The 22,847-nt window shown below is 41.8% G+C and overlaps 2 protein-coding genes and 1 pseudogene across 6 annotated transcripts; 2 read left to right on the forward strand and 1 right to left on the reverse strand.

The window, feature by feature from the left end:
- Positions 1–4,448: 4,448 nt before the first annotated feature.
- LOC310830528 (olfactory receptor 5V1-like) lies at positions 4,449–5,367 on the forward strand (annotated as a pseudogene). Its single transcript has one exon. The product of its transcript is annotated as an olfactory receptor 5V1-like (transcript).
- A 3,941-nt stretch (positions 5,368–9,308) lies between these two features.
- On the reverse strand, positions 9,309–10,244 carry LOC310830529 (olfactory receptor-like protein OLF3; the record flags this gene model as incomplete). The annotated part of the gene is made up of 1 exon (XM_083710309.1): positions 9,309–10,244. The coding sequence occupies one exon, from the start codon at positions 10,242–10,244 to the stop codon at positions 9,309–9,311; it is 936 nt and encodes a 311-aa protein (XP_083566435.1).
- Positions 10,245–14,011: 3,767 nt separating this feature from the next.
- On the forward strand, positions 14,012–22,307 carry LOC310829603 (olfactory receptor 5AR1-like). 4 transcript variants are annotated; one of them, XM_083708306.1, is made up of 3 exons: positions 14,012–14,071; positions 16,008–16,167; positions 20,944–22,307. In XM_083708306.1, exons 2-3 carry the CDS (start codon positions 16,150–16,152, stop codon positions 21,907–21,909), a joined length of 984 nt encoding a protein of 327 aa, XP_083564432.1. In that variant the 5' UTR covers positions 14,012–14,071; positions 16,008–16,149; the 3' UTR covers positions 21,910–22,307. The 4 variants fall into 4 exon arrangements, with proteins under 4 accessions (XP_083564432.1, XP_083564435.1, XP_083564433.1 ...); XM_083708309.1 differs by lacking the exons at positions 14,012–14,071; positions 16,008–16,167 and adding exons at positions 14,171–14,294; positions 15,501–15,894; XM_083708307.1 differs by lacking the exon at positions 14,012–14,071 and adding an exon at positions 14,171–14,294.
- The last annotated feature ends 540 nt before the right edge of the window (positions 22,308–22,847 follow it).

Below are 22,847 nucleotides of genomic sequence, written 5' to 3' on the forward strand. Positions count from 1 at the left end.
CTTCATTTTATATTTATTTATACTATGTTTACATTTCCCCATCCTTCAGTATTTATGCATTCCTCTTGAGCATATTGAAATAATCTGATTCCACTATGAGTCAGTTGTAACCCACTTCAGTCTGTCCCTGACACAAAATCGGATTTGCCCCGCCTCTGCTATTTCTCCCCTGACCCTTCCAGTCAGCCTTCTTTCCTCCAAGACAAAAGACCCTATTTTGGTGCAGAGAAAAATGCATGAGGCCCTGGTGGGCTCAGTTATTTCTCTAAGTGAAGTTCAAAGGGAACTCAAATGTTAAAGGAGAACAAGTTAGGGACAAGCATGCCCTCTGAAATAAAATGTAAACATGGAACATGTGCAGAGGAGTGCAACCAAGATGACCAAGGGTCTGGAAAACAAGACTTATGAGGAACCAGGGGTGTTGTGGGGGGTGCCAGTGGGGCCATGGCCCTGGGTTAAGATTTTTGAGGGGACATAAAGCAGTTGCCCCTGGCAGGTGCCCCTAGCATGGCCCAGCCCAGCGCTCCTCTCCAGGCATCAGATGAACCAATGCTCATGGAGAGGAGCACCAGGCAGGGCTGTACTCCCGTCACTCAGTAACAGGAAGGATTTGAAGAGGCAAGCATGGTGACAAATTCTGTGTAGCAGAAGTCACAGGGTGCTTCAATTTGCACTGTTAGATACGTTTACTTAGGTTTGGTTTTGGGCATGGCCAGCTCAGAGCGCAAGTCTGGAGGGGGTGCCAGCTGCCTACCCACCAGAAATATGTGTGTGTGTGTGTTTAGTGCACCTCAGGAGCTACTATGTTTTGTCAATAAAGAAATAAACTATTAGCTGTTGGTCATTCTTAGGCTGTGTGTGCCTGAGGCACCAGACATGAAATTACCTATCCTGCTGTTTTAAGAATGAAGATGATGTTATGTAAAAAAAATTTTTTAAATGTCCAGTAGCAGCTTAGAGACCAACTAAGTTTGTTCTTGGTATAAGCTTTCATGTGCATGCACACGTCTTCAGATACACTGATTCAGAAGTCACCAGACCCTTATATATAGTAAATCACCCATCTCCTTCTACCCTCCTGAGAAAAGCCTTACCCCACCCTCCCACTATATATAAGGGTCTGGTGACTTTTGTTTCAGTGTATCTGAAGAAGTGTTGGTTGGTTGATTTAAATTAAGAGTGCTATATAAATGTACTAAATACACAAATAAATACAATCCTGGCTATCAAGTATTTTGCATTCATTAGTCATTTCAATGTACTCAAATGATAAACATACTACTACCTTTAGCAATTCTTTCGGATAGAACACTACAAAAAAAAGAAAGAAAAGAAAACCTTAGCCAATACTAAGCAAGTGGTACACTCCTTCTGAAGGAGCAGGTACATAGCTTGGGCGTGGAGTGTCTTCTATGAGCTTGGGCTGGTGGCCCAGCTATGTCCCTATCTGAACAGGGATAGCCTGACTTCTGTTGTCTATGCTCTGGTATCCTCTAGGTTGGATTACTCCACCATGTTATACGTATGGCCATCTTTGAAGACAATTTGGACGTTTCAGCTGGTCAGAATTTGGGGGCCAGGGTGCTCACCAGGGCAAGACAGTTGGGGCATATTTCACCAATCCTAGCTCCACTGCACTGGTTGCCTGCCAAGGCTCTATCAAAGCTTCAGGGAATTATGATCCCTCTCCCGATGGCAGTCAAAAGGCAAATAACCGAAAGAGTTCTTACCATATAATTTATTCATTATTCATAGAGAGAGAGAAAGAATGCTGTCTTTCAACAATGGTGTTGCTCCAACTGAGCTGCTCCTCCCTCTCTTCCTAGCAACAGCATTTCCCCTTAATGTGGCCGTCAGGGGCTAATTGTCTCTGAGCCCTTCATCTACTTTCAATGCATATTGAGTTCTGGGAGAAGGGGGGTCAGAAATGCTCTCCAGTGATAATGTGTCAGCTGGCTGCTCTGGTTGTGTCACCCCCTTCTCTTCTCCCAACACCCCCCAACTCTTCTGTTCACCTGTCCCTGAGCTGTGACCTTCCTCAAACCACTGCTGTAATTCAATACTGCCTTCCTCTTCTCTGGAAGCTTCAGGGGAGAGCACGTCTCCATCATTCCTCCTCAGTCGAGTCCCTGACACTGCCAATTAGCTTCCGGGTCCAATTTAATGTGCTGCTTTTGACTTACAAAATCTTTAATGGCTCAGGAGCACAATACTTCGAGGACCGCCTCTCCCTATATAAACCATCCCAGACTCTGTGTTTATCATCTGAGGCCCTTCTTCACGTGCCTCCTCCACGTGAAGCCTGGAGGGCAGCAACACAAGAACAGGCCTTTTTTGTAGTGACTCCCTGTTTGTGAAATGCTCGCCCCAGGGATGTTCACCTAGCACCTTCATTATACATTATACATTTTTAGGTGCCAGCAAAAAATGTTCCTCTTCAACCAGGTCTTTGGCTGATAAATATTCTCCAGGGATAATGTTGATGAATAAAGGATGACTGTCACAAAACCCTGAGAGAAAGGTGAGAGGATCATAAATAGTCAGGTGTCCACCACCATCAAAGGCCTCTCTTCTCTCTGTTTTGTTCACTGTGGCAGCAGGAATGTCACAAATACATTGTCAGTTCAATAAGACTGCAGACCTAGTCCCACTTACCTGGGAATAAACCCTGTTGATTCCAACCAAACATTCTTCTGACTAGACAAAATAAGGATTGCGTTTTTATTCTAATATGAGGCTGTTTCTGGATAATTTGATAAAAACCCAGTTTTACTTCTGATTATTGATTTTATATGGTTGTTTTATTTTACTTTTTCTCATCTATCCCCAGTCACAGCCAAAGCCGGCTGAGATCATGCATGTTAATCATCAGGTGCGTTTATTAAAAGATTATTCTGTGCTATTTCAAGGCATGCCAATTAATTTTCACAATTGATAAGAATAGTTGCTGCTTTTTCTTTGGATATAGGGTGGATTTCTCTTGGGTAGGAAATCCTCAAAAGCCTCCTTCATATTTGTGCCTATATAAGCAACAGTTGTTTCACTGAAATTAATAAAACCTTCTAGGTTGAAATCCTTCTAAGTTGAAAAACCACACAGGCAACAAAAGCAGATTTCTGTACAACCCAATGAAATGGTTTCATTGGACCATATGTAGCTTATTCATAGTTATAATATATCTGTCATTTTATTTTTATTTTTATAGAACATTAGATAGAAAATGGCACCATCAAGAATGGCAGAATCTTCAAGTAGGTGACACTGAGGGAGAAGAGATGAATCAGCAGCCACAGTGATATTATTATTTTTGGTTTAGTCTTCAAGAAGTGGCTTGGGAACTGGAAGAGAACTTCAGCTGTGGAGAGCTTCAACTACCCTCACTACTGTGATATTTGCCTTCATCAAATTCTATTTCGTTCCTTGAAATTCCTCAGATGTTTCTTCAGATTTGCTTCAAAACATTGTGTTGTATGAACTATGGTGACAACACAATTCAAGATCTTATCAAGGGTCTATCAGTGAAGGTGAAGGGTTCTTCAGCTTGACTTCTAACTGGATGCCCAAGAAAGTTGAAAGGCAGGTGACATCTGCCGCAAACCTGTACTAACAACCTCCTGTATTGTTTCTTGTGGTTCCTGCACTGAGATATGAGGAACAATCCAGACAAAGTTCTGCTATTTTGCTGGAACATAATTTGCTTCCTTTCACTGTCTCGCAGAGCAGAAACTTCACAACCCATTTCAAAAATTAGTGTCAGCGCTAGAGATTTGGAACCAGAGAGCATAGATGTGCTAGCAATGGTCTGTGTATGCAGTTTTCTAAGATGAATGATCTAATGGAGAATGTTTCGTGGCTATTACAACTGGAGATCATACTGAAAATTATATTGGATCAGGGTTCCCAAGGTAAGATAGATTTGTATACTTAAAGGTATGCTTTAAGAAAAAGTCCTTTCAAACTTCTGCTCATTATGTTCAAAGGATAAAGCGTAGGGATTGCACGAGTTCCATATTTGCAACAGCCAGTTATTTCTCAATAGTCTGTCTTACTCCTCTAACCATAAAAATGTTCTCTGCACACATCATATTGATAGCCTTCTTGCTAGTATTTGGTGATAAGGACCCATATGGATTTGAAAATATCAGTTGGATTCACAGCACTCTACATAGATCACCTTCCATATTAGTACTTTAGAGATAAGAGCTGATTATGGTATGCTAGGATTTCTTCTGGCAGTGATAAATCCGCAGTGCTTTTGCAGGGAATGTCACAGAGTTATCCTCAGCCAGAAGGATTATCTCTTCTCAAAGAAAGATCCATCACAATCATACCTCTGTCATCTTCTGCACTTTATATTGAATATAATGCCAGTGTCATACTATTTATTAACATGATCACAATTCATTTCCCTCTTCTCTACAGAAAATCAAATGTTTATTTGCCAAGGTATGGAGGCACAAAATGAAACTGGCCTGTCTGAGTTCATCATCCTAGGTTTTAAACTTCTGCAGGAGGAACGTATTTTTCCCTTCAGTGCATTATTAATCATCTATCTTTTCACTGTGCTGTGGAATACCTTCATTGTAGTAATGACATTGGTGGATCAGAGGCTCAGAACTCCCATGTATTTCTTCCTTGGGAATCTCTCCTTTCTTGACATTTGCTACACTACCACCACAATACCCCAGATGTTGGCTCACCTTCTCTCTGAGAGAAGCAACATTTCCTACATGGGTTGTGTGCTCCAGGTGTATTTTTTCTTCTCCTTTGTAGGCATTGAGTGCCTCCTTCTAGCAGTGATGGCATTTGACCGCTATGTTGCCATATGCAACCCTTTGCGCTACACACTGATTATAGGCAAAACAATTTGTCTCCAACTGGCCATGGCCTGCTAGACTGGGGGATTCCTCAACTCAGCTGTGCACACAGCTTTTGCTTTCCAACTACCTTTTTGTGGGAAGAACTGCCTTGATGCTTTCTACTGTGATATACCCCCACACACACACTACTGAAGCTATCATGTGGTGATACTTCCCTTAACCAAAACCTCTTGCTATCTATTGCCTTTTCATAGCTTGACTCCATTACTTTGTATCCTGTTATCATATACCTACATCATTTCAACTGTCTTAAAAATAAGGTCTTCTGAAGGGAGACAAATGGCTTTCTCCACCTGTTCCTCTCACCTCACTGTAGTCCTTTTGTACTATGGCAGCTCCATCTTCACTTACCTCTTCAAACAACAGTCACTCCTCAAATCATGCCAGGCATATCCCAGTGATATACAGTGTCTTGACACCACTCTTAAATCCTATCATATACACTTTACGCAACAAGGATGTAAAGAATGTAAAGGAGAATACATAGATAGATGATATAGATAGATAGATAGATAGATGATAGATAGATAGATAGATAGATAGATAGATAGATAGATGATAGATAGATAGATAGATAGATAGATAGATAGATAGATAGATAGATATAGATAGATAGATAGATAGATAGATAGATGATATAGATTAGATTAGATAGATAGATAGATGATAGATAGATAGATAGATAGATAGATGATAGATAGATAGATGATAGATATATATAAATGGTAGATAGATAGACAGAGATAGATAGATAGACATAGATAGATAAATAGATAGATAGATAGATGATAGAGATAGATGATAGATAGATAGATAGATGATAGATAGATAGATAGATAGATGATAGATGATAGATGATAGATATAGATGATATATGATAGATAAGGCATTTTGTTGGTCACTGTAAAAACAAGTTGCTGGACAAGATTAGCCATTAGTAGACTCTTCTTATGGTGTTATGTTAAGTGTACATGTGTGGGGAGTTGTGTTCCAAAGTGATGCCTTGAAGTGTTTCTTAACAACAACAACAAGAAGAAGAAGAAGAAGAAGAAAGTAAGAGGCTGCTGGATAAGACCAAAGACCCACCTAGCCAGCGTCCTGCTCCCATAGTGGCCAGCCAGATGTCCTGGGGGGGGGGGGGCTTCAAGCAGAAACTGAGTACAACAGTACTCTCCCCATCTGCAACTTTGTGTTTCAATGCAATGTTTCTTAGGATCCAATGGGGGCGGGGAAGTAAAATTAAGAATAAAAGAATAAGAATAAAAACTCCCAGAACCACATAAAACACCTTTTTATGTCTACATCCTTCCTGACTTGTTCAAGGCCACCTCACACTATTTGCGACAATCGCACATGCAACAGTGTGTTCCTGCAGCCAACTCCAAAGAAAAGAAATGTGTATCTAAGCACACACACAGGATGGAAGCCCTGTTTGGTGGCAACGCCATGTCACATGCCATGGAATGTGTTCTTCCAACACTTAGGTCACTTCCAGACAGCCTCAGTACTTAGCAATCATGCTGATTTCTCAGCATATGGCATTTAAAACAATGCTTCTTCAACATAAGGAAAAATACATAATTAAAACATGTTGAGGAAATTACAATGCGACCACAAAACCAATCTCAAGTGTTGTGATTGTGAAGGGATATTGCATATCTCTCTTAAACCCTTTTCTGCTTACTAAGTGTAAATAAGTAGAATATTATTGTCATGATGATCATCCGTTACAAAATTTGGGTGGACCTCACAGTGGGAAAAAGAAACATGGCAATGATTTATGTATACTCAGCAAAATTCCCAGCTATACAACATGCAATAGTGTATGGGGACTGGAATCCATCAGTCTCTGGAGTACATTAGTTTCCAACCCATGTTAGGTTTTTAGTAATATCTTTATTTTTCTATTTACTGGATGGTAGATTACGGCAGCTGGACACCGTCAGTGCAATCCCTGCACTGTGCAAGGTGATTCCAGGAGTGATGAATGGTACAAATATAGTTTCCTCCTTTCCCACTCTTCAAAACCCAACATACACTTTATAACAAGTGTACAATTAGTCCCAAACCACAAGTCTTTTTGTGCAAGAGTAGAAAGTTTTAGGATGGTTGGAAATACATTAATATTCCTTTTTTTTCTTTCCACCTTCAATCCCTTCTCCCCCAGTGGGGCCCAAACAAACAGTTCAGGACTGAATAGAATAGGAACTGATTTGCTAAATTACAATGAGCACTCACACTTCCATTTGTGGGCACCCTCTGCAGGGCCGCCTACAGCAACCCCGGGCCTCATGGGACTCAGCAGCTGGTTGGGCTGGCCCACCTCCCTGTCATCAGCCATTGGGAGTTCCTTCCAAACCCCAGTTTAATCTATCACAGCCTTGTTGGAGGTGGGGCCAGCTGAGCAGACCACAAATGGGCAGGCTTCCCATTGGTCTGCTTGTGATGCATAAATAGGAGGTGGAGCCAGTGGCCCAACCCTTGTAACACTTTTCATGTGAGGAAGTTAATTGTGGGCTGGCACACACTGCCCACCCCTGACAAGAGAAAGCCAATTACCATAGAAACAGTAAGGCTGATATGGGGTATTTTCCCCTGTATATGCTGGTCCAGCTTTGAAGTAAAAGTTGTCCAGGCCGCCTTTTCTTTGGCCTTCTTTGGTGCACTCCAGATTGGGGAGTGCATCGAGGGTCCACCGTCATCACCTCACATGGGCTTGATGGTCATGGATATAAGCTTTTGCCACTGCAATGTGCAACTCAAAATTCGTTTGTCCAAAACCAATCAGTTAGGTAGTGGCACTACTCTAACACTAGCAACCTCCTCTCGAATTGGACCCTTGCCTGTCTCTGACACACATAAATTCATGAGAGTTGCTAAATTACAATGCACCCAATCCCACTTGTAAGTCCCTTCTTCTGCTTCTGTACACAGCTTGCTTGGCAACCAAGAGACTACCCAATCTGTGTCCAGGCTAAGCAGCAGGCTGGATCAAGGATCAGGTTCAAACTTGCAAGTTTCTCACTTGAGTGGAAAGTAAGGGATAGGCTTCATATGTGATATATGTGACAGATATGTGACAGATATAACACCACACAAAGAGCACTCATATCACCACAATGACCACTTCCCGCCTAAAACGGGGGGCGGCCTTTGCGTGGACACGTGCAGTCCCTAGATCTGGAGCGGCTCCAACAGCATAGGCTTGGCTTTGCCTTCCCTCAGGTGGGATACCTGGAGGTCTCCGCCTACCTCAGTCAGTTGTCCAATCCCACCTGGGGGAAAGCGTTGCCAAGGAGACCAGGCCAGGTAGGGGAGGGATTACCTGCCCACACAATAGAGGGAGGATCTTACCTGGGAATCCTCACTTGGCTCCAGAGCTTTTCCCACCTACCCACCCTCAGTTAATGTCTTATTTTGCAGGTTAACTTTTCTTCACAGGTTTTGCAGGTTAAGTTTTCTTCACAGGTATGCAGGCGCTGCTACGTTAAGGTCGCTGTTAAAGGGCCGGAAAGGAATTTCACTGCATTGGCAGGTTTCGCCTTTCCCGTAGCAAAACGTCACAACTTTGGCGGTATCAGGCCTTGGGCAGAAACCTTTAGTCCATCTTCCTCTTTGCGGCGACAATACCAGGGTTCCCCATTAAAGGGGTTTCTGAAGGGAGGCTTTGACCATACGCTGAAAGATCATCATTGTTCTTCCCTGAGGCGGCAGCGTAATGGGGGCGGCTATCTCTGCTTGAACATATGTTCTCCAGAGCCGGCCCATCCCCCCCACACACACACTGGATAACCCTGATGCTCCCTAGGCCCCAGCTGGGGACTGGGGGGGGGGGGAGAACGCCCAATGCCTGAGCCAAGGTCTACCCACATTTGAAATTTAATAAAGTTGTGGCCAATTTAATCCCATAGCACGTTGTCTTGAGTCGTTATTCCAAATGACGGGGGGGGGGGACCGCGCGGGATCTGGGGGCTCCGCCTGTCCACGCAAAACACAAAGACCTGAATCCTAAAATAAGTTTACTTAAGAAAGTTAACTGGAGTTCCACTTCAGCAGCTCCACACATCACATCTCACATTGCACAGGGGCACCCCAACCAAACTTATGGTATGAGCATGATAGCGGGGAAAGGTGGGGGGGAAACTATGGATTTTTTTAAAAAAATCAGGATTCAATCCTCTTCTTGTGGATTCAGTCAACACATCCAGCTGTTAATCATCAAGTGCTGAATAATTAACACCACAGTCCTATCCAGATTTACTCTGAAGTAAGACACACTGTTTTGAATAAGATTTGCTTGGTAATAAGTGTGCATACAATTGCAGCCTTAGTGATAGGAATGCATAAGGCAATCAACCCTCAGCCCCCGCATCAAGCACTACTATGCACTTTAAGACCCTATTACAATCCAAAAATGGGTCAATGTCTTTAAGTGGTGATACTTTTCCTTACCGCTTTAGATAGGGCTCCTTTTACTTCCTTGTTCCTTAGACTGTATATGATAGGGTTGAGCATGGGAGTAACCACTGCATAGAATATTGATACCATCTTGTCTTGGTTGGGTGAAGTGTTGGCTTTGGGACTCATGTAAGCAAAGATTGCTGTGCCATAGCAGAGAGTGACCACAGTCAGATGTGAGGTACATGTAGAGAAGGCTCTCTGCCGACCTTCTGAAGAGTGAATTCGTAAGATGGCACGGATTATATAGACATAGGAGAGCAGCACAACACCACAGGGAATCAACAGGACAATGACTCCTGCCACTATAATCACAATCTCATTGACAAAAGTGTTGGAGCAAGCCACTTTGATAACAGCCAGGAGTTCGCAGGCAAAATGGTTGATGGTGTTGAAGCTACAGAACTGAAGGTGCATGGTAAATACCGTCTGCACCAGAGCATTGAGGAAACCGCCCATCCAAGAAGCCATTGCCATCTGAATATACACTCGTCTGCTCATTATCGTCATGTAATGCAAGGGATAGCAGACAGCCACATATCTGTCATAGGCCATGGCTGCTAGCAGGATAAACTCAATACCACCCAGGGACAAAGAGATGTAGAGCTGAGCCATGCAACGACTGAAAGAGATGACCTTGTGACTAGTCAGGGAATGGAGCAACAGTTGGGGCACCACACTAGTTGTATAACAGATGTCCAGGAAAGACAAATTGCTCAGGAAAAAGTACATGGGGGTGCTGAGCCGTGGGTCAATACGGATAGCCACAATGATTAGTGTGTTGCCTGTCAGGGTGACAAGGTACACGGAGAGAAACACTACAAAGAGACACAAATTTACGTTTCGCTCCCTGGAGAATCCCATAAAAACAAACTCTTTGACATTTGTCTGATTGTGCTGTCCCATCATGGAGATACTTTTTTGTGCTAAGAGAATGAGAACAGAGTCGCTGTGCAAAAAGTTCAGTGTGGACTCTAAAAAGAAAGCAAAAATAGAAAATGGGATAGTTTCCTTTGTTCTTGTATATGTATTATTATTTAACCTTTAGGAAGAAAATCAATAAAAACATTTGAAAAGTAATTTTGCAAGTTATCAATTTGAATTAGGAAAGATAGAATTTATCAGTTAGCATTCATGACACTAATAACTCATCCTTCTCTCCCCCAATTCCTAGAGCCATTTTACCACTACTTAGTGTGTTTTTTAAAAGAAAAATAGGTGCTGGAACTAACCATGACATTGTGCAACCTGGGGCAGCCCTGAACAGATGCTGGTTTGACAACATCTGGATTCACTACCCATAGAGGTGCTAAAAACTACAGCAAGCTCTCTCCCTAGCTGGTATGTGGGTCACTCCTGGTTCTGGCACTGGTTAATTAAATGTGCCCCCAACTCCATTGTTCTCATAGATTCGGGCAGATGGCTAGGGCAGCTTGGAAGGACCCTTGCACAAATGCACACACTTGCAATAGTAGAGGCCTGGCTGGAAAGCTGCTACACCGGAGACAGACTGAAGAAAAGGAAATACAAATTGGTGCAGCCCCATAGCTTGACCAAACATGGCTAGGAGTGGCTAAGAGCTAGGTAGAGTCATAGATCTAGAAGAGGAAGAAGCGTAGACTCGCACACACGGGCCAACTTCTGTTTTGAGTGGAAATGTTCATTTTGGGCTTCTCAGAAGTACATAACAGCACAAAGTGGGAGGGAGGAGCGCTGGCCTGCAGTTGCACCAGTACCTGGGAGGTGCCAGAACTCCACTCTGGCGCTCTCTAACTGAGAAAAAGCACTGCCACAACTTTAGTATTTTCCTCAATACATAAAAATGCAAGGCTATCATCACACAGCCCCCACTGGAGGATTTGTTGTGCTGTTAAAAAAAAATAAATGTTGACCAGGTAAAAATAAGTGGATATCCCTTGGAGCATATACATACCACTTGGAGAAAAGCCTGAAACGTAAGTAATATGGCAAGCATGAGAAAATTTACAATATGAACATTAGGACTGAGGTTAGATTGTTACCTTTATAAAAGTATTTGTAAGCCTCCAGCTAATAGGTAAAATATTGTTCTGGTTTACTCCAATAATAGAATAAAATAATTTTTTTTAAAAAAAAAACAGCAAAAAAAATCCGATCTGAGTTACTAATAACAAATACAATCAAGTCTCTAAAAACGTTTGGTGAAACAAAAACATTTTCAGGACACAGTTAAATATCAAAATTGTAGGTGCCTGATTTTGATGGCAACAGTGTTCTAAAATACTGGTGGCAGTATATTGTATAGGCCACAATAGTGCTGTGTGTTTTCCAAACTCTTTGTCTCTGTCTATCCATCTCACTCACTCACTCACTCACTCACTCACTCACTCACTCACTCACTCATCTACAGGAACCACTTAAAAAACAACAACCTTCTTTTTTCAGCATTTTTGGGTGAGTGGGGGTGGGGGAGGCACAAATGTGGGCAAACATATCCATGGGGCTTCTTCATTGCCAAGACATCATGGAAGGCTGGACACATCTATATATCTATATCTATCTATATCTATCTATCTATCTATCATCTATCTACCTACCTACCTATCGGAAGGAATCGGAAGGGGTGTGTGTGTGTGTGTGTGTGTGTGTGTGTGTGTGTGTAAAACTGCCCAGTGAAGACTAAGCATGTTCAGTGTCCACAGAATGCTTTTTGACTGCTTACTGCTGGAACAACCCACTACAGTTTGAGAACATACTGTGTATGTGTGTAAAATGCACAGTAATAAAAGCTTTTCAGAAATTATTGTAGTTTGAACTAGAAAGCAGCAACTATTTTAAAAAAGTAAGAATAATAAAGTTCTCTCAGTTAAATCCCATCTCATTCCTCCCACCACTTCTTACCTTCACAGGTGCAACCCTGCTGCAGAAAGAAAATTTGTTTCAGCATAGGAGACATTTAAGAACATCTGAATTCCTCCCAGAAAAAATAATTGAGTAATGCAAAGTGTGTTGGACAGATGCTGGTCCCCAATGGGCAATTAACTATGAAACAACTTGAATTGAAGTTGGGAACTGCAGCATCAAAGCCTTCAAATACCATTCATTCATTCATTCATTTATTCATAACTGCTTTATACTTCACTTTTAACAATACAAATTGTTCTAAAGGTGGCTTACAAGTAAAAATAAAATTCAATGATATAAAGGACAATATCACAAAGAAATACTTTAAAACTGTCAGGAGAGACCTTCTTGTAATTCCATTGTATGATGCAGTGGTGCAAGAAGGGGCCTTTTTGTGGTTGCGTATTCCTTTCTGGAATGTCCACTCCATGAAAATGCATCTGGCACTGATTTCTGATGGTGGTTAAATATGCTCCGTTTACTTCTGGTTTTCAGAGGAGGATAGGCAATGTTGCCAGTAGGCATTTGAATGTTACCTGTTATATTTGAAACTGTTATTGTGCATTTTTAATGTTTTAAAATTGTTGTTGATATAATTAGTGTTAACTTGTTTTGATGTTTATGTTGGTATTCTCTTGAAATGATCTCATCTCCATGTGATGAAAGGCATATTTATAAATCTAAATAAAGGAATAAAAATTCTTCAGGATCCTTTCCATAACTGGTGGTACCTGACCCTCTGAAAGGAGGTAGAACAGGACCTCTACTATTTGTGGTCATTCCCCATTTCATAGGACCACATTCACTGATCATAGTTCATGGATGCTGGGACCTGGAATCCTGCAACCTTGAGAGAACACAGGTACTCCATTATTGTTCTGAAGTATGAGTGTCTTGTTTAGGAAAAATAACAATGTGTACTATTCCTGACCAGTGGTAGATGAACTGCTTTTCAGGCAGAAGGTTCCACGTTCAATCTCCAGATATCTCATCAGATATAACAATACCACTAAGAAATTCAGGAACTCTTTATTTCTAGCAGGAGTGCAAAATCTAAATGACAAATCAGTTTATTTTAAACCTCCCACTGATTAAATTTTATTAGGATCTTTTTGTTTTGGTATACAAAATGTACATTATTTTTAATACAGATTCTGGGAAAAAATTAAAGTAGTGCTTTAAAGAGATCTACGTGGGACGCAGGTGGCGCTGTGGGTAAAACCACAGTGCCTAGGGCTTGCTGATCATATGGTCGGCGGTTCGAATCCCCACAGCGGGGTGAGCTCCCATCTTTCGGTCCCAGCTCCTGCCCACCTAGCTGTTCGAAAGCACCCCTAAGTGAAAGTAGATAAATAGGTACCGCTTTACAGCGGGAAGGTAAACGGCGTTTCCGTGTGCTGCGCTGGTGCTGGCTCGCCAGAGCAGCTTTGTCACGCTGGCCACGTGACCCAGAAGTGTCTCCAGACAGCGCTGGCCCCCGGCCTCTTAAGTGAGATGGGCGCACAACCCTAGAGTCGGACACGACTGGCCCGTACAGGCAGGGGTACCTTTACCTTTACCTAAAGAGATCTACTCCACTAGCACAAGCAAAGAAATCTTCTAATATGCAATGATAGAACCACCAAAATATCCAAGGGCCTAGGCAGGAATATGTAGGGAAAGGCACACACTTTTAGGTACCTAGGTCCTAAACCATTTAGGGTTGTGTAGGTAAGATTGCTGGCTGAGCCACTTACTGGAAGTGATCACTGTGACTCTGGTAAGTGAGACTTCGGGGAGAAGGTAGGAGGTGCTTTCCCAACTGCTTTCCCCCAACTGTCTAAACCTCTGGCTAAGCCTTTTAAAAACAGGTAGGCTCCACCTCTGGGCTTTTCTATTGGTCTACCTATTAACCCTTCCTCTCCCCCTGTACAGACATTTCCAAAAGAATGGGCAAAGGCACACTCTTGGGGCCCCCAAAAAAATTTAAAGGGGAAAAAAATGGATGTACATTTCCAAAATATAGGCTACAAAACAAATAAATTAAAACCTACATACAGCAACAGTGTTTTCTGTTGTGTAGGCTCCTATGATGTAAGTACCTAGTAGGCCTGCTAGCCTATTCCCTAAAATATCACCATCACGATTAATATACAGTGGTACCTCAGGTTAAGTACTTAATTCGTTCCGGAGTTCCGTTCTTAACCTGAAACTGTTCTTAACCTGAAGTACCACTTTAGCTAATGGTACTTCCTGCTGCTGCCGCGCCTCCGGAGCCCGATTTCTGTTCTTATCCTGAAGCAAAGTTCTTAACCTGAAGCACTATTTCTGGGTTAGCAGAGTGTGTAACCTGAAGCGTATGTAACCTGAGGTACCATTGTACTTCTTCTTAATTGTATTTCAATATTAATAAACTTCTTAATTGTATTTCAGTTCAACAATTACTTTGATAAAATACATATTTTGTTATGTGCAAATGGCTTTAGATACCTATTAGGTCCATAAATTACCATGTCACATATATTCAGCACAAAAAGCAGCAACAATTTGTTGTTGATGAAAGACAACTGGACATATAAAGGGCCCTATTACCTTCAGTAACTTAAGGCCTCATCAAACCTAAATCCGGCCCTGGTCCCAAGCCAAGCTCAGCTGAATACATGCCAGTATAACTTGCTCGTCCTGATACAGCAGGGGCTCAGGTGAAGTTGGCTGAGATGAGGCCATTGTAAGTCCCCAGAAGAGGCATTATGGGGGTGAAACCAGAGAAGGGGGAATTTGACTACAGTAGATCCTAAGCCCATTCAGCTATGTCAGATGACATGGCAACCTGGCATAGAACACTATTTCAAAGCCTTGTTTTTCCTTTTCCCAAGCTCAGTGGAGCAACAGTAGCCCAACCGGCTGAACTTTACACCTTTGTTACTTTATACCTAATCAACTTACACTGGCTTGCATTGCACCATCTTCTTGTGCAAAGGATTGTTCCTCTGTAAATGGAGTAGACATTGTTAAGTTTAGTTTTGGCCCTCAGCCACTACTCCACATTGGCTCATTTACCTTCTTTTTCCATTCCCCAAACTCTTAAATTGATTGGCTCTCAGGAGACACACATGCACACCAAACACTATGATATTTTGGTAAACTTCAAGAAATCACCACATCAGACTGAATAAAGTGCAGAGAATATTGGGCTCACTTCATATTAATTTACTAGGTCTATTTTCAAATCATTTCTCCCCCACCCCAAGACTTTTTAAACTATATTTTTAGAATCATTGAATACATTTCTTTTATTAGTTCCTAGTGAATTTTATCTTTTACTCCTGCAAAGCCCAGCTTCAGCAAGAAGGTCAAGAACATGGGTAGGCAAACTAAGTCCCAGGGGCTGGATCCGGCCCAATTGCCTTCTAAATCCGGTCCTGGACGGTCTGGGAATCAGCGTGTTTTTACATGAGTAGAATATGTCCTTTTATTTAAAATGCATCTCTGGGTTATTTGTGGGGCATAGGAATTCATTTTTTTTCTTCAAAATATAGCCCGGCCCCCTATGAGGTCTGAGGGACAGTAGACCGGCCCCCTGTTGAAAAAGTTTGCTGACCCCTAGTCAAGAAGTATAGAAGAGACAGCGAAATAAGAAGACTATTGCTGTTATATTTGGTTTTTGGGTTCTTAAGCAAACTAGTCCAAAAAGGTATGTTCTGTTTTTCATCTATAGCAGTCCAGTAGTATTTGCCATCCAAAACTATCTAATACCAGTGCTACAAAAGTGACTCCTGTTATGTATAGCATCTTGCCTCCTTTCAGGTCTGGCTGCAAACAGCAGAAAGATCTGGAATTTGTCAGGGCCCCAAAAGTGCCAAAGGGTGAATCACCCCAACACCACTGCAATTGTGACATTGCACATTTAATCCAAGAGGGCCAGCAACAGTGAAAATTCCTACCCTGCATGACTCACCTTTTTCAGGTAAATGGCCTTCACTGAGATACCTCTACCTAACATGTCCCCAGATCCTAGAGCCAGTACAGCCTACCTTGAATCTTTTTTGATGACAGTCGTACCTCGGGTTGCGAATGTGATCTGTGCAGGAGGCATGTTTGCAACCTGCAGCGTTCACAACTTGCAGCGCTGCGTCTCTGCATGCATGTGACGCCATTTTGCGCTTCTGCATGCAAGAGCACTGAAACCCAGAAGTAACCCATTCCGGTACTTCCGGGTTTGGTGCGGTCCGCAACTCGAAAATGCGCAATCCACAGCATTCGTAACCCGAGGTATGACTGTAATGTTCACAGAGTATCCAAGTGGCTGCATCTCTATCTTGTTACAGGTAGAAGTCTGAATGATATTGACAAGTCTTCTTTCTCTCAGACCTGAAATTTGAACCTGGAGATGTAGACAGTTTTGGAGACATAACCCTCCTGGATTGCACCTACCTTCTATAAATTGAATATTCATAAATGGTCAACTTTATGCTTTTGCCTAATGCTATCATAAATATTGTTTTTATTGGGTTTATTATTATTATTATTATTATTATTATTATTAATACCCCACCCATCTGTCTGGGTTTCCTTTTTGAAATGGAGTCAGTTATTTAGCGCACTCTCTTGAAACATGCTACGTCAGACCATTGGTCCAGCTAGCTCAGCATCGTGCATGCTGACTATTGGAGATTGAATCTGGGGCTTTCAAAGGAGAAAGAAGATGTGTTGGGGATGACCAAGGTTGTTTGGGGATTACTCAGCTAGTGTCAATACTCTTTAACTGAACCTATCTTAAAGTCAAGATGTCATACAACAGATGACATCCTACCACACAGTAAAAATAAAAAGGCTAAGGTGATTTTGCTGCTAGGGATATTGTTAATCAACATGGTTTAAGGAGAGATGTTATTTTAAAAGGAGGAGGAGGGGGGGAGAACACACAGAGAGAAAGTCCTGCTGATACATCTTGAGCACACAGAAAAAAGAAATAAGCCTAAACTTCCATGTGCAAAGGCAAATTAAGTAACATTGTACCAAATATCAGGGAGGAAAAATATAACAGTTGCAGTTTTCAATGAATCAGTTCCAGGCTAACTTGCTTGTAGATTCTATTTTTAAATTAAAATAACACAAGGAAATGAAAGCAAATGAACCTTCCTTTTGTTTTTACCATGGCACAGTCTTGGGGAAAACACCTTACTTCCAGGTGTTAACAATACCTCAAAGGATCTCATCATTGTCTGATATCATTGCCAACATTTATTTCTTATTGTGCCACTTGAAATATTTCATATAAAGCAGAAATAAGATATGGTTAATACAGTGGTACCTCGGGTTAAGAACTTAATTCGTCCCAGACGCCCGTTCTTAACCTGAGGTACCACTTTAGCTAATGGGGCCTCCCGCTACCGCTGTGCCACCACACCGCTGTCGCATGATTTCTGTTCTCATCTTGAAGCAAAGTTCTTAACCCAAGGTACTATTTCTGGGTTAGTGGAGTCTGTAACCTGAAGCATCTTTAACCTGAAGTGTCTGTACCCCGAGGTACCACTGTATTGTATTAGTGAGAAATGATTACCTTCTGAGATAACCAATTTTTTAAAAAATGTTTATTGATTTATCATAAACATATGCACAAAGTAACACATAAACATATAAACCATAACGGAACCATTGTTGTTTAGTCGTTTAGTCGTGTCCGACTCTTCGTGACCCCATGGACCAGAGCACGCAAGGCACTTCTGTCTTCCACTGCCTCCCGCAGTTTGGTCAGACTCATGTTTGTAGCTTCGAAGACACTATCCAACCATCTCATCCTCTGTCGCCCCCTTCTCCTTGTGCCCTCCATCTTTCCCAACATCAGGGTCTTTTCCAGGGAGTCTTCTCTTCTCATGAGGTGGCCAAAGTATTGGAGCCTCAGCTTCACGATCTGTCCTTCCAGTGAGCACTCAGGGCTGATTTCCTTAAGAATGGATCGGTTTGTTCTTCTTGCAGTCCATGGGACTCTCAAGAGTCTCCTCCAGCACCATAATTCAAAAGCATCAATTCTTCGGCGATCAGCCTTCTTTATGGTCCAGCTCTCACTTCCATACATCACTACTGGGAAAACCATAGCTTTTACTATACGGACCTTTGTTGGCAAGGTCTCTACTTTTTAAGATGCTGTCTAGGTTTGTCATTGCTTTCCTCCCAAGAAGCAGGCGTCTCTTAATTTCGTGGCTGCTGTCACCATCTGCAGTAATCATGGAGCCCAAGAAAGTAAAATCTCTCACTGCCTCCATTTCTTCTCCTTCTATTTGCCAGGAGGTGATGGGACCAGTGGCCATGATCTTCGTTTTTTTGATGTTGAGCTTCAGACCATATTTTGCGCTCTCCTCTTTCACCCTCAATAAAAGGTTCTTTAATTCCTCCTCACTTTCTGCCATCAATGTTGTGTCATCTGCATATCTGAGGTTGTTGATATTTCTTCCGGCAATCTTAATTCCGACTTCGGATTCATCCAGCCCAGCCTTTCACATGATGAATTCTGCATATAAGTTAAATAAGCAGGGAGACAATATACAGCCTTGTCGTACTCCTTTCCCAATTTTGAACCAATCAGTTGTTCCATATCCAGTTCTAACTGTAGCTTCTTGTCCCACATAGAGATTTCTCATGAGACAGATGAGGTGATCAGGCACTCCCATTTCTTTAAGAGCTTGCCATAGTTTGCTGTGGTCGACACAGTCAAAGGCTTTTGCATAGTCAATGAAGCAGAAATAGATGTCTTTCTGGAACTCTCTAGCTTTCTCCATAATCCACCGCATGTTTGCAATTTGGTCTCTAGTTACTCTGCCTCTTCTAAATCCAGCTTGCACTTCTGGGAGTTCTCGGTCCACATACTGCTTGAGCCTTCCTTGTAGAATTTTAAGCATAACCTTGCTAGCGTGTGAAATGAGTGAAATTGTGCAGTAGTTGGAGCATTCTTTGGCACTGCTCTTCTTTGGGATTGGGATGTAGACTGATCTTCTCCAATCCTCTGGCCACTGCTGAGTTTTCCAAACTTGCTGGCATATTGAGTGTAGCACCTTAACAGCATCATCTTTTAAAATTTTAAATAGTTCAGCTGGAATACCATCACTTCCACTGGCCTTGTTATTTGCAGTGCTTTCTAAGGCCCATTTGACTTCACTCTCCAGGATGTCTGGCTCAAGGTCAGCAACCCCACTACCTGGGGTGTATGAGACATCCATATCTTTCTGGTATAATTCCTCTGTGTATTCTTGCCACCTCTTCTTGATGTCTTCTGCTTCTGTTAGGTCCTTACCACTTTTGTCCTTTATTATGGTAATCTTTGAACGAAATGTTCCTTTCATATCTCCAATTTTCTTGAACAGATCTCTGGTTCTTCCCATTCTGTTGTTTTCCTCTATTTCTTTGCATTGCTCATTTAAGAAGGCCCTCTTATCTCTCCTTGGTATTTTTTGGAAATCTGCATTCAATTTCCTGTATCTTTCTCCATCTCCCTCGCATTTTGCTTGCCTTCTCTCCCCCGCTATTTGTAAGGCCTCGTTGGACAGCCACTTTGCTTTCTTGCATTTCCTTTTCATTGGGATGGTTTTCGTTGCTGCCTCCTGTATAATGTTGCAAGCCTCCATCCATAGTTTTTCAGGCACTCTGTCCACCAAATCTAAATCCTTAAACCTGTTCCTCACTTCCACTGTGTTTTCATAAGGGATTTGACTTAGATTGTATCTTACCGGCCCAGTGGTTTTTCCTACTTTCTTCAGTTTAAGCTTGAATTTTGCTATAAGAAGCTGATGATCTGAGCCACAGTCAGCTCCAGGTCTTGTTTTTGCTGACTGTATCGAGCTTCTCCATCTTTGGCTGCAGAGAATATAATCAATCTGATTTCGATGCTGCCCATCTGGTGATGTCCACGTGTAGAGTCGTCTCTTGTGTTGTTGGAAAAGTGTGTTTGTGATGACCAGCTTGTTCTCTTGACAGAACTCTATTAGCCTTTGCCCTGCTTCATTTTGCTCTCCAAGGCCAAACTTGCCAGTTGTTCCTTTTATCTCTTGGTTCCCTACTTTAGCATTCCAATCTCCTATAATGAGAAGAACATCCTTCTTTGGTGTCACTTCTATAAGGTGTTGTAAGTCTTCATAGAATTGGTCAATTTCAGTTTCTTCTGCACCAGTAGTTGGTGCATAAACTTGGATTACTGTGATGTTAAAAGGTCTGCCTTGGATTCGTATCGAGATCATTCTATCATTTTTGAGATTGCATCCCAGTACCGGAACCATACACAGAGCATAATGAGCTTAAAAAAAGACAGAGATGCAGTTACATATACCTACGTTTTTAAGATGAGTCTATAAAGTACAGCTACAATGAGAAGTGAGTTATGGGAGTAGTATTTATGTGACTCTGTTTAGTTATATAATCACAAATGCAGACCAGTTCACATTGAAACTGTTCAGTTTGGCTTGAACCCAGACAGCAGGTCTATGTCTAACCAGACTTTCAGATAGCACAATCAAATATTGGATCTACATTTAGAGAATGAACCCTTCACTGGTGGTGGAGGAGTGTTGATTAATTTATTAAAGTTTTGATTTGCTAATCTCCTAATTTCTCAGATGTTTTAACCAAACCTCCAAGTTCACCTCAGCATTTCACTTGACTAACATTGACCATATAATTAAAATGTGAGAATGCAGTGCAAACATTTATAGCTTACTATCACCATGACTGCTTATTCACATTTGTTTTCTAGATGGAAGATGACACAGTCTTGGAGCAGTTAAATTACACAGGAGTAACAACATTCATCATTGCTGGTTTCACAGGTACGAAGAAGTTACAAGTTATATATTTCATCACATTCCTTCTCATATATCTCCTTACACTTTGGGGAAACATCATCCTGCTTATCACACTAAAGACAGAATCGAGTCTCCACACACCGATGTACTTCTTCCTGAGCAATCTAGCTATCCTGGAGATTGGTTACACCTCAGTCACTCTCCCTAAACTTCTGGCAATATCCTTAGGAAGATATAAGGCTATCTCTCTAACAGCATGCCTTGTGCAGTCATATTTCTTCTTCTTTCTGGGTTCCACAGAGTGCTTCCTACTTGCTGTTATGGCATATGACCGTTATCTTGCCATATGCAACCCACTGAGATACTCAACACTGATGTGCAGTAGAATGTGTATCTACTTAGCTTTAGCTTCCTGGGTGACTGGATTCCTAAATCCTTGCCCATCTACCATCTTAGTTGGCAGGTTGCACTTCTGCGGCAACATCATTGACCATTTCTTCTGTGATGTCCCTCCACTGCTCAGCCTGTCATGTACTAACACGTACATCAGCAGAACCATCATCTTCATCAGTTCAGCTGTCATAGTATTAGGAACTTTTCTGTTGACCATGCTTTCTTATGTCTGCATCCTGGCAACCCTCCTAAGGATGTCCTCAGCAAAAGGACGGCAGAAGGCTTTTTCCACCTGCACTGCCCACTTGACTGTAGTTTCACTCTACTATGGAACCGTTATCTTCATATATGTCAACCCCACAGGCCAGAACTCAATGGAAGTTAACAAGGTGGTCTCATTTATCTACAGTGTGGTGACCCCCATGCTCAACCCAATCATCTACAGTTTGAGAAATGAAGATGTTAAGAAAGCTTTAAAAAAAATGATGCTTAGGAGATTCTGCCCTGGAAGACAAACATTTTAGAAACAGAAGCTTGGCTTTAATGTGATTTAATAATTTATAGAAGTTAACTGAAAGTTGCTCCAAAATCTCCCTCTGGTTGGGCAATCTAAGACTGTGCACATCCTTAAAAATAACGAAGTACACTATCTATTTAGAAATCTTGAGTTTGTTTGTTTGCTTTTCCTCCTCTGTTTAGAATTCCCAGGCAACACTGGGCACTTTCTGCTAGTTAATTTATATGCTTAATCTGTGTATATTCATAGTTACTGTATTCCTAATGTGAGCTGATAGTAGTAGTCGTTCTTGTAGTTCTTCTTCTTTGCTTTCTTCTTTCTTTCTCTCTTCCTCTCCCCTTCTCTATGTTAAATTTTCAAATAAAAAATCAGTTTAAAATTATTGGCTCATTTTTTGAGATTAAAGGGAACATATAGCACATAATGTCTAGGAAGTCCTAAAAGGCATGCAAAGTCTTTGATATGTGGGACAACCTACTGGGTGATTAGAACTCCAGTTTTTGCTGCCTTTCTGGTATTGGGTTGGGGGGGTTATTCTTTCATCCCGCACCTTTGAAGACAAAATGTGTGTCTGATGGGCTGACTTCAGATTGGAGAGTCACAAGTCACGCAGGCTTGCCCTGAACTGCTGCTGAGAAATCCAGACTGCTATGGAAATTATTACTACTACTCATCCTCCATTACAGTTATTACCATGCTGTCACACAAGACTCCTAGTGCTCCCAGGAGCTCTACTCATCTGCCCCACACCATCTTGGTACTCATTCAAAGATCCTCTCCAACTTTACAGATCCTTCTTTTTCTATAGATGCTCTTTTATAGAAGATCAGTGGGGAATTGCCTATAACCTGCTTGACATTGAAACCACTGCAGTTTTGTATATTATGTGAATTGGTGAGAGATGGTTCACTGAGATATATGTGGCCCAGTTTAGGTCAATATGTT

This window comes from Podarcis gaigeae (genome assembly GCF_964106915.1).
Source record: "Podarcis gaigeae genome assembly, chromosome: 13".
Classification (NCBI taxonomy): domain Eukaryota; kingdom Metazoa; phylum Chordata; class Lepidosauria; order Squamata; family Lacertidae; genus Podarcis; species Podarcis gaigeae.